General features: G+C 36.1%; 3 protein-coding genes across 3 annotated transcripts in view; 2 read left to right on the top strand and 1 right to left on the bottom strand.

The window, feature by feature from the left end:
* Positions 1 to 2,563: 2,563 nt before the first annotated feature.
* On the bottom strand, positions 2,564 to 4,884 carry Acat2 (Acetyl-CoA acetyltransferase 2). The gene is made up of 6 exons (XM_067791666.1): positions 4,740 to 4,884; positions 4,536 to 4,657; positions 4,346 to 4,458; positions 3,852 to 4,281; positions 3,601 to 3,786; positions 2,564 to 3,277 (listed from the first exon to the last, which is right to left on the bottom strand). The coding sequence occupies exons 1-6, from the start codon at positions 4,789 to 4,791 to the stop codon at positions 2,996 to 2,998; spliced, it is 1,185 nt and encodes a 394-aa protein (XP_067647767.1). The 5' UTR covers positions 4,792 to 4,884; the 3' UTR covers positions 2,564 to 2,995.
* A 3,083-nt stretch (positions 4,885 to 7,967) lies between these two features.
* Aldh7A1 (aldehyde dehydrogenase 7 family member A1) overlaps positions 7,968 to 11,255 on the top strand; it is a 55,426-nt gene continuing 52,138 nt past the window's right edge. The window contains exon 1 of the mRNA XM_067791657.1: positions 7,968 to 8,098. Within this exon, the coding sequence (XP_067647758.1) occupies positions 8,091 to 8,098 (8 nt within the window). The 5' untranslated portion in view covers positions 7,968 to 8,090. The remainder of the gene's footprint in view (positions 8,099 to 11,255) is intronic.
* The window catches only part of LOC137254002 (uncharacterized), a 106,955-nt gene continuing 103,693 nt past the window's right edge, over positions 7,994 to 11,255 (top strand). The window contains exon 1 of the mRNA XM_067791656.1: positions 7,994 to 8,098. The gene's annotated coding sequence lies outside the window, so the exon portion shown is untranslated. The remainder of the gene's footprint in view (positions 8,099 to 11,255) is intronic.

The raw sequence follows: 11,255 nt of genomic DNA, 5'->3' as shown, positions 1-11,255 counted from the left end.
ACCAACACCAATACACAGATTTTGACAATTTGAACAGACATATTCAGCCCAATTCTAAACGAAAATTCCGTGCGAGTTTTTTCCCTTCTCCCATTTCTCGTATTCTAAATAAAAATTCCTTGTGATTTTTTGCACTACTCCCATTCCTCGTATTCTGAACAATGTTCGAAAAAGCGGAAACCGGCTGTGAAGATTGAAACCACGTTTTAAACTTTATATTTTATTAATACGCCTAAATGTATGCGACTATTTTATTTTTCACAATAATCAAAATTTTTGAAAATTGAAAAATCAATATTGAAACTTAAAATATTGATAATACATTTAAAAATTACAAAGTTTAAAGTAACTAAAATACAAAGTTAAATAAAAATAATAAGAACCCTACACCGGTTATGGGAGAAAAGTAGGTATTGTGAATGTGAGGGAGAGGCAGATTTCTCTGCCATTTCATAGGAGTTGTTTCACTAGTTAAATTAAAGGGAATGCATCAAAATAGTTAAAGGAAATTGGTTATTTTAAGAAAGAATACTTATTTGTACAAATTTGTGCTAAAATATGTATTTACATTCTACCACAATATTCTCACTGTTAATACAACAACAACAACCACAATATTCTTTATTTTAAGTCGAAAAATATATCATAAGCAACGGAAGAGCTCTTCGCATATTTGATGCAACCATCCAGAAATTGCGCAAGGATTTTTTAAGGAGGCTTAAATAGATTTTGGTATATGGCGAAAGGCGAACTCAACTCGACTTGGCCGCCAGAAAATTGCTTTGCAGAATGAATGCAGGCAACTCCGCCGGATTTGTGTTATCCCGCCGGTCTTCTTCTTATGCTCCTCTGTTGATGTTGCTGTGGCACCAATTCATTACTCATTTCAGTGAATAACACATGAAATGCAATAATGTGCATTGTTTATACCTTATTTCTTAATTTCAAACAAATTGGCAACAATAATTAAACTTTACAATTTTTTAAAATAAGAAATGCGCAACGAAATTTCAATTGACAAAACAGCTGACTTCGAAAATTCGAAATTCCTATTCCCCAATTATTCTTCTACCTAGGAGAAAAGAATTGGAGGAATTTTTCCGCGGGAATAAAAAAATCCGCGAGAATATTTAGAATTTGTTGTTGTTGTTGTTGTAGCGATAAGGTTGCTCCCCGAAGGCTTTGGGGAGTGTTATCGATGTGATGGTCCTTTGCCGGATACAAATCCGGTACGCTCCGGTACCATTGTACCATTAAGGTGCTAGCCCGACCATCTCGGGAACGATTTATGTGGCCACATTAAACCTTCAGGCCATTCCCTCCCTCCCTACCCCCAAGTTCCATGAGGAGCTTGGGGTCGCCAGAGCCTCGTCTGTTAGTGAAACAGGATTCGCCGCGGATAGGTGAGGTTAACAATTGGGTTTGGAGAAGCTATATATTGCGCTGGCAACCTGACAGGTTGCGCTACACAGCCCCTTGAATTTGGTATTTTAGTCGCCTCTTACGACAGGCATACCTACCGCGGGTATATTCTGATCCCCTAACCAGCTGGGGTATTTGGAATTGGTCTGATTGTGTTATTGTACAGATGAGCCAGCCATGTAGTTGAACCATGATTAGCATTCAATAAAGCAATAACGAGATAATTAAGAATTTGAATATTGTATGGAAGATGTGAGTTCAATAACGGCTTTAACGTAACTATTTTATTGAGACCCTGTCTGAAATCAGGCCAGTATCGTATTATAAGATCCGTGATGTTGTTGTTGTTGTAGCGATAAGGACACTCCCCGAAGGCCTTGCGGAGTGTTAACGAGTTGATGGTCCTTTGCCGGATGGAGATCCGGTACGTTCAGATACCAAGCCCGACCATCTCGGAACCATTTTTTATGACCACATGCGACCTTTTAGGCCACCCCGCCCTCCCAACCCTAGATCCATGAGGAGTTCCGGGTCGCCAGAGCCTCGGCTGTTAATGAAACAGGTTTCGCCACGGATAGGTGAGGTTGACAATTCGGTTTGGAGAAGCTATATATTGCGCTGGCAACCTGAAAAGGTTGCGCTACAATCTGGTATTTTAGTCGCCTCTTACGACAGGCATACCTACCGCGGGTATATTCTAACCCCTTAACCCGCTGGGGGTATACGATATACGATCCGTGATCAAAATCAATAGTTTGAATCACAACAGCTCTGAAGTGGTGAATCGGATTAAGGCCATACGTAAATTACTCATTACATCCATAATTTGTTATCATTTTTACGAATAGTTTGCCGGATTCATATTTATCGTTTGAGTGCAACTGTTTTTCGATACGTGATCTTTAAACACGATGCCATTCTTCCTGTCAACTATTATTTGACAGGTAGATGTGGCAATGGAGGAATAGAAAGATTTTCCACTTGTATGAATTCACAATGCTCGAGAACTAAATTTTTTTAGGTTATTTATTGTTCATTCGTTTGAAAAATAACGTTATTATGCAGCCTTTTCTGAAATTGGAATAAGAGCCTGTTTATTCAATGATCTCTAATTTGTTCAAGTGAATCATATTTACGACAATTTCCATTGTTAGATGGCATTTGACACTTGTTTATTACAAAACATATTTACATTTGAATATACTTAATAAGATGCAAATTATATCTATCCACATATGCGTGAATTTATGTCCATTTATCCATATACAATTTCACTATATGTATGTGTGTATAGATATGTACATCTAACTTATATAGTGTAGGTATGCATGTACACGAATAGACCGAGGAGCTACGTTTTATAATATAAAAAAAGACAGTTCACAACAGCTAAATGTGTTATGCAAATTAATTAAGGCACATAAATATTTACTGTACATATTATTTAAGTAAACAATATTTTTTTGGTGCAACTATTGTGGAATTGATTTTATGCATTCCAGAGAACAACAAATTTTCTTTTTATAGCTTTATAAACACAATTATTTACAATAATATGTTGCTGGTGCTTATTTCAAGTGCGTACAACAGCCATAGCTATACCCATGCCGCCGCCAATGCACAATGATGCGATACCTTTTTTTAAATTCAAACGCTCTAATGCATACAATAAAGTGACTAATACGCGACAACCCGATGCACCAATTGGATGACCTAATGCAATAGCACCACCATTAACATTCACTTTACTTGCATCTAGATTAAGTCCTTTCAGCACTGCAATAGATTGTCCTGCAAATGCTTCATTTAATTCGTAGAGATCGACTTCTTCCTGAGACCAGCCAGCTTTTTTTAACTTTAATAGAGATGTAATGAAAAGAGACGAATATTTATAAATTTTTTGATTTGTTAAAAAATAGTTCTAAAAAAGCTGAATTTTTTTTTTTGCAACATATACAGCCAAGGACCTTAAGTGTGGTATGCGAGCACGCTACCACCACACCACGACGGCCCTCTTAAAATAAGCAACAAATTTAGGGTTGGTCTTTTGCGAATTTCGTTAAGAGCCCAGTCTAATATACATACTACGTTAATTTTTATGGATATGCTGTAACCAAAAACTTAGTCAGCCATCTCTTGAACTTTTATAATTTCTCCTTTTAATTAAGTAACACCTACCACAGCTTGCACTGCACTTACTGGTGAGATACCCATAACATCGGGTTCTACACCAGTTTGTGCCCAGGCAACAATTTTAGCCATAGGTTTGATTGAACGTTTCGTTACTTCATTGCCTGACATCAATAACACTGCCGCTGCAGCATCATTAACACCCGAGGCATTTCCTGCTGTTACAGTTCCATTCTATACGAAGAAAAAACTTAAATTTATACAAATCAATTACGTTTAACAAAAATCAAAATATTTACATCAATAAAACATGCTCTTAGTTTTTTTAACGATTCAATTGTAGCGCCAGTTTTGATATATTCATCCTTATCGAAAATATGTGTACCCGCACGCGTCTTCAATTCGATTGGTACTATTTCTTTAACAAAGTAACCATTTTTTTGTGCATTCTCTGCTAAATTTTGTGAACGTACTGCATACTCATCTTGTTGCTCACGTGTAATATTATACTGGTTAACTAAATTTTCTGCTGTCACGCCCATAACAATATTATACATGGCATCGGTAAGACCATCATGTTGCATTGTATCTAACATTGTGCCAGGACCCATTTTGATGCCATTACGTAAATGTATAACATGCGGCGCCATGGACATACTTTCTTGGCCACCAGTAATAACGATTTTCGAGTCGCCACTCCGTATGGATTGATAACCCAAAACTACAGTTCTGATATCAATTAATAAAAAATACAAGTAAAATAGGAACAGGTGAAATATTTTTGTGCACGTACTTTAAACCGGAGCCACAAAGCAAATTGATATTATAAGCCGGAACAGTTATGGGAAGCCCTGCCCCTAGCGAAGCTTGTCTTGAGGGATTTTGCCCCTGCCCGGCTGTTAGAGCCTAATAAATTAATAATTTTTGAGCAGTTGGTAGCATGAATAGCCTCAGACTGTCATTTTAATTATTTTACTACTAACCTGCCCCATTATGACTTCATCCACATCTTCGTTACTAACAGAACTTCTTTTTAGTACTTCCTTAATAACCGCACTACCGAGTTCGGAAGCTTTCAATTTAGAAAGCGATCCATTGAATGAACCTAATTTTGATAACAGAAATAACAAATTCAAAAGGCGTTTTTAAAATAACTATTTACTATTCATATGTTTGTGCTTAATTACCAATTGCTGTGCGCGCCGCTGCTACAATATAAACGTCTCCAGTGTTTGCCATATCAAGGTATTAGAAATCTGCGAAATGATAAACTACTTGCTTGGCAGATAAATTAGAAAGTGTGTGGATATGGCGCTCGGCTATAGATATGAGACTGAGCTTATCGATTTTTCGCAATCGATTGATGATTTTTGTAAAAGAGCGATAAATATGATAAACTCAGAAAAATCGTTAAGTAAAAGTAAAAATTCAAGAGGAGTCGACTGCTAATACATGGGATTCAAGGGGTTGAGGTAATAGTTTAGAACAGGGGTCGACTGCTAATACGCGTCCAAAAATTTCGAGAGAGGTTTCAAACGACGCGTCTTGACATCAGTATTAATAATCCGAAGGCGGAAAAGAAAAATTTGGTAATAGTCTAGTTGAGGGGTCGACTGCTAATACGATACCAAAAATATCGAGAGAGGTGTCAAACGACGCGTATTGTCATAAGTGTTAACAATCCGAAGGCGGAAAATAAAAATATTAACTCGTTCAAAATATATTAACGAAAAACCGAAAAAGACCCGCGGGTACCTCCATATTATTTTTGCGCAGAACACCTTTCTGAGTTGGCAGCCTTCGGCCGCGCTTATCAAAAATAACCCTGGGCTACGCCAGGCCAAGTCCGGGTGTGTGGTATAACCGTGGCTACCGCCACGGTGATGCACAATTTTTTTTGTGGTTACTAACACAACAACAACCACATGGAAATCGCCAACTTCAAGTGCAAATATCTCCGGACAGAGATAAAATTTTTCTTTTCCGCCTCCGGGTTATTGTTCTCGAGATTAATACGCGTCGCGACGGTCATACTCTGTTCAGTGTGTCTCGTGCAAGGGATGGTTGTATCGGACAGGTTGTTCTGGGCTTGATCCCAAAACCCGACGTCCACGTAACTTTTATAAATCTTTTGTGGCTCCTTGCTGTTCACGCCCAAGGGCGTTCCGTAGTCTACGCCTAAGCGAAAATTCGCACATTCACACGCACAGTTCTCGACTCAATTTCAAAACAAAACTTTAGATTATTTAATTCAAATTTTAAAGTGAGATAATCCTTACAAATTTATGTATACAGAATATATATGGCGTTTTTGTTGTTATTAAAACAATAGTTTTATTTATATTAAAGCCTTTATCATTTTTTTTTTTTTTAACTTTGAAAAATCTCCGAACACAATTCCTTCAATATATGACATTCGACTGCCTAGTCCACTGCCTTCCACTCTATTCGCAACATAACCTCTACTTAAGCTGCCAAACTATATAGTAAACAATGAACACCGCGCTCACTCTCAATCAGTTGTCATTAAACTCAAAGATGACTTGATACGAAACTCTCTCATTTTTTGCGCTCTCGAGGGATTTATCTCAAATTTGAGCTGGGAACAATCACAGATAAATCCCTCGCGCCAGCTGAAGCGGGTGCCAGAACAAAAAATGTGCCAGCTAAAATGAAAAACGGGCCAAAAATTTTGGTAAACTTTAGTTTGACCTAGAACTGTAGAAATGCGTTCAAAAATTATGGGAAAAAAGATAAAAAAACTTGTTTTAGTGTAAATATTATTAGTTCGAAGGCGGAGGGTAAATATTATTTCCCATTCAAAAGTTATCACTAAAAAAAGGTTTTGTAAATATGAAGTCCTGATGCAACCAATCCATTTTGCTCACAGAACCTGGAACGTTAGACATGTAGGGTAAGCCTTTCCATTAAATGATGTTAACTATTATATCGTAGGTATGATTTACAGAAATTTCAAAAGAATATATGGTTTTCACTGTGAGTTAAATGGGTTACAATATTTTACTTATTAATTTAATCAAAATATAAATTTTACTTAGATTTGTTTATATTTGACTTTAACTAGTCGTAATATTGTAAAATAAGTTTAAAGAAATGAATATTTTACGACTATCATTTTATTAAATGATTGAAACTATAATCGCCGAAATGTATGTCAAAAATCCCCATATTCAGATCTATTTATTATAATGTTATAAAAAATGTGAATTTTGACGGCGCTCTCTCGAAAAAAAGAGTAGCAAATCTATTCATCTATGATTAAACTACCCGCCCGAAAACACGCATCGATCTTGCCCGCACCGTTCGTCAGTTAAATTACCGCCCGCCCGCCGTCGCGCCGTCCTTTTTTTCTATTGTATAATACAAGTGAATTAAAATAGTATAACTTATATACCATAAATAAAAGGAGTTTGTTGTACTATTGTTTTAAGGTGCATAGTGAAGAATTTTTATACATGATCCTTTTGTGTCGAAAAGGCCAGCGACCAAAAGCAAAAACCGAAAAATAACAAATTTTACATAAAAAGAAAAACGCGGATCGGTACGGACACCGTAACAAAAAAAAAAAAAGTGCTTAATTTAAATATAAAACTAAGTGCTTAAATATAAACATACAAAAAAAGCGAATGAAGAAAATTATAACAAAAAATAGTGCACATACATCAATACAAAATAAACTTAAACATACAAATACAACACGAAAGTGAAAACAAAAAACCACGAAAAAAAGCATAAAAGTGTTTCACAAAAATTATTTCAAATAAATTAGACATAAAAAAGATCAAGATCGACAAAAAAAAGAAAATTATTTTCGTTTGTGACAACGGCAAAAGTATAAAACATACCTAAATACATAAAAAAAGGGTTACATTAAGGTGTTGCAAAAAAAAAGAAAAAAATTAAAATCCAAATTGAATAAAATAAAAGTGAAGGAAGAAAGAAACATAATAACGCTTTATATACAAGAGACAAAAAAAAAAGGAAAATAATTATTTAAAAATATTAATAAGTTGAACAAAAATATATACAAACACAGATAGACAAAAAACGTGTGTACCTAAAAACACAAAAGAAAGATAAAAATTGTTCGTTAAAATAAAAAACAAATACCTACTCATATACAGGAAAAAGTTTTGAAGAAAAGAAAAGGAAAAAGTTTTTGAAAAAACATAAGATTTATTTACAAAAAATCAAAGAATATTAAAGGGTGGGGGAAAAAAAGTGGGTGAAGAAAGGAAAGAAAAGTTTAAAGCAAATAAAAATTTATTTGAAAAAAATAAAAATATAATTGTTGGAAAGAAAAACAAGAGAAAAAATACAATTTTTAAATAAAACTAAAGTATTTGGAAAAAATTTGTTTGTAAAACTTAATTGGAAAAAAAAATACACATCACGATCACAACAATACAACAAAGACACACAACATAAAAGAAGATACAACAACAACATTAAATAACTACACCAACAAGGAGGAATTTTTACAAAAACCAGGACACAAACACGTAAAAAGAAATAACATGTCAGAGTGAGTACTTTGTTCCCATATATATACATACATATATATCCCTCCGATCTTAGAATGCGGACCCCTTCATTATAAACATACCCAATATATACCCCCATATATATTCCCTCCGTCTAAAGTACGGACCCAAATTCTAAAAATCCCAAAATTTATATACCCCTCAGATCTAAAGATCCGGACACTGGGTATATAACCCACATCAAAAGCCTAAACGGCAAAATTTTCATTTGCTTACTCACTGTTACCAACAGGTACAGTCCCTTCAAAAAACACATACATTTTTCAACAAATAAATTTGCATTCCCGTACCAACGGAAAATCTATTGCCCGGTTCTATATACCCAATAAGTTCGTTGCGCTAAATACCTACTTAATTATAAAAGTATATACGTATATATGTAATATATGTATATACCCACTTAGTTCGGTAATCATCCACGAGCTATATATATTTTTCCAGCGTGAAATTCACCGCTGCCCAATTTACCCATATATACATATATTACATAAAATATATTTTATAAAAAACCCATAGCAACGAACTTTGGCAAATTTTTGTCACTTTTCTCAAAGTTTATTTTACCGGTGCACCCAATATTAATTTTCCATACAAACCTACAATTATATGCACCCATAATACCCACACGCACTTGTATATCTTTTTGCATAAGCCAAAAACCCACCCTCAACAAAGTAATTGCATGAGTATATGTAACAACATAATAGAAGGAATCAACAAAGAAGATCATCGGTTACATATTTTGCATACATTTACTTTGTCAATACAGATCAAGTGCATTGGCACGGCAAACAAAAGGTTGTTGGTACACCCATGGTTCAATTATGTACAGGTTGGCTCATCTCATCAGCTGATTTTATTTATGTCATTGCATGGTCGAAAGGATTGTCAAAAGGAGATGGCAAACTCAAAATGAAACCAACGCATTGGCAACATTTTACTTACACATACAAAAACTGCTAAGTTTTATGTTTTCATTCCATACCATTCGCACCAACACCAATACACAGGTTGGCTCATCTCATCAGCTGATTTTATTTATGTCATTGCATGGTCGAAAGGATTGTCAAAAGGAGATGGCAAACTCAAAATGAAAACAACACATTGGCAACATTTTACTTACACATACAAAAACTGCTAAGTTTTATGTTTCCATTCCATACCATTCGCACCAACACCAATACACAGATTTTGACAATTTGAACAGACATATTTTGTTGCTTTACAGATGAGCTAACCTGTATATAGTTGAACCATGGGTACACCACAGTTTACCGGCAAATATATTTTACCCACTTATATATATACATACATACGTACTATATACCCATATTACTTGTGCTCAGACGCACGAACCAAAAAGCCGGTACACATTGGGCCGGTCTCAAAAAATAAAAAATAAAAAACCCAGTGAACACAAATATTATAATATTTATATTACTATATACTCACATTACTTGTACTCAGAGGCGCTGAGACAAGCCCGTATTAAAAACCAAGCGTACATTAGGCTGGTTTCAAAAAAATTTTGTTTTGCCCTTTTGACAATTTTTTTTCGATTTTCACAGCTTAATAAAAGCTCCCATTTCTTGGTAAAATTAAATTATAATGCCAAAAATAAACGAAACCCAAAAATTGACCACTGCAGACAAATGCCTGCAGAAATTCATATATGACGGTAACCAAGTAGATGTTTACTGCTCAAGATGGTCACCCTCCCAAGCTACCGAGTTATCAGAGTGTATGCTTAAGGTCAAATTAGAAGACCTAGATAAAATATGGGCAAAGGTGCTAGAGTCCCATCGAGATGTAAGTTTCTCTGATAATTATACAGATGTCAGCGGCTCAGTTGAGCAAAAATTTGCTAAATGCATGGAAACGTACCAAACATGCAAATCAGAAATTTTAGAAGCCTTACAGCTTTTTAATACTGCTAGCACCAACCAACACCAAATACCCGCCCACCCAATAAACAATTCAAACGCAAACGGTTTTTATTTGAAAGTACCACCATGCGACACCGAAGTATTTCATGGTGGATACGAAGACTGGCCATCTTTTAGAGATATGTTCACGGCAGTCTATAAAAACCACCCTAAATTATCACCCGCTCAAAAATTATACCACCTGCGCCTGAAAACGAAAAGTCAAGCAGGACTTATTGTAAAGCAATACCCACTGAGCGATGATAATTTCGAGCTTGCCTGGGAAGCGCTCAGATCTAGGTACGAGAACAAAAGGATACTCGTCGACAACCAACTGAAGACGCTGTTCAACCTACCCACAATATTCGCAGAAATCGGAGAACAAATACAGAAGATGCAGACAACAATCAACAACTGCATGTCAACCCTTAACACCCAAGGAATCCCGACAACGGACTGGGACCCGATCCTCGTTTATCTGTGCTCATCAAAGCTGCCAAGTGAAAGCCTTTCGCTATGGGAACAATCGCTCAGCTCCCGGAAGGAGCTGCCCCTTTGGGAGGACATGAATAAATTCCTCACCAGTAGATATGAGGTAGTAGAAAGACTAAGTACCTATAGACCAGGCAAGGCGAAACTCCAATTTTCGAGTTTTACGCCACGAACGGTGAATCAAAACTCGACCCAACCCAATAATAATAAAACCCATGCATATCACACCGAGTTCAATAAAACGGCTTCGTGTAGATTATGCAACCAATACCACGCAGTCAAATCTTGCGTCAGGTTTAGGAATTTATCGGTATCAGACCGAATCAAATTTGTGAGAGAAAATTGTTACTGCGAAAACTGTTTATCAACGTCACACCCCAAGAACGAATGTAAAAGTAGTTTCACGTGCGTTTATTGCCAAAAGCGTCATCATTCGCTACTGCATTTGCAGCCCAAACCCCAACAATCACAAGCAAACCCCAGAGCTCAAAATGGCCAAGCCGGCACCCCTAGGAGAACGGACGACGAGCGAGCCTCAACATCGAAAGCCGCCGCAAGAGCCACCTCCTCCCAACAGTCTCAAGACAAAAACCCGGTTTCTTCACTCTTCTCGAGTAATCATGGAACCACCCTACTACCCACAGCAATAGTATCAGTATACTTTGCTGGCGAATTTCATAAAATTCGTGCCCTAATAGACCAAGGTTCACAAAAACTTTTG

The sequence above is a fragment of the Eurosta solidaginis genome, chromosome 5, assembly GCF_040869045.1.
Source record: "Eurosta solidaginis isolate ZX-2024a chromosome 5, ASM4086904v1, whole genome shotgun sequence".
Lineage (NCBI taxonomy): Eukaryota > Metazoa > Arthropoda > Insecta > Diptera > Tephritidae > Eurosta > Eurosta solidaginis.
The sequence above is the reverse complement of the archived record's forward strand: the minus strand, read 5'-3'. Positions and strand labels throughout refer to the sequence as shown.

What these genes read in the sequence shown, in the direction of transcription:
- Acat2 (XM_067791666.1), bottom strand. Translation starts at nt 4,791, where the DNA reads ATGGCAAACACTGGAGACGTTTATATTGTAGCAGCGGCGCGCACAGCA. An exon ending in ATGAAGTCATAATGGGGCAG is followed by an intron (nt 4,459 to 4,535) that starts GTTAGTAGTAAA and finishes TTAATTTATTAG; the next exon opens with GCTCTAACAGCCGGGCAGGG. An exon ending in CTTTGTGGCTCCGGTTTAAA is followed by an intron (nt 4,282 to 4,345) that starts GTACGTGCACAA and finishes AATTGATATCAG; the next exon opens with AACTGTAGTTTTGGGTTATC.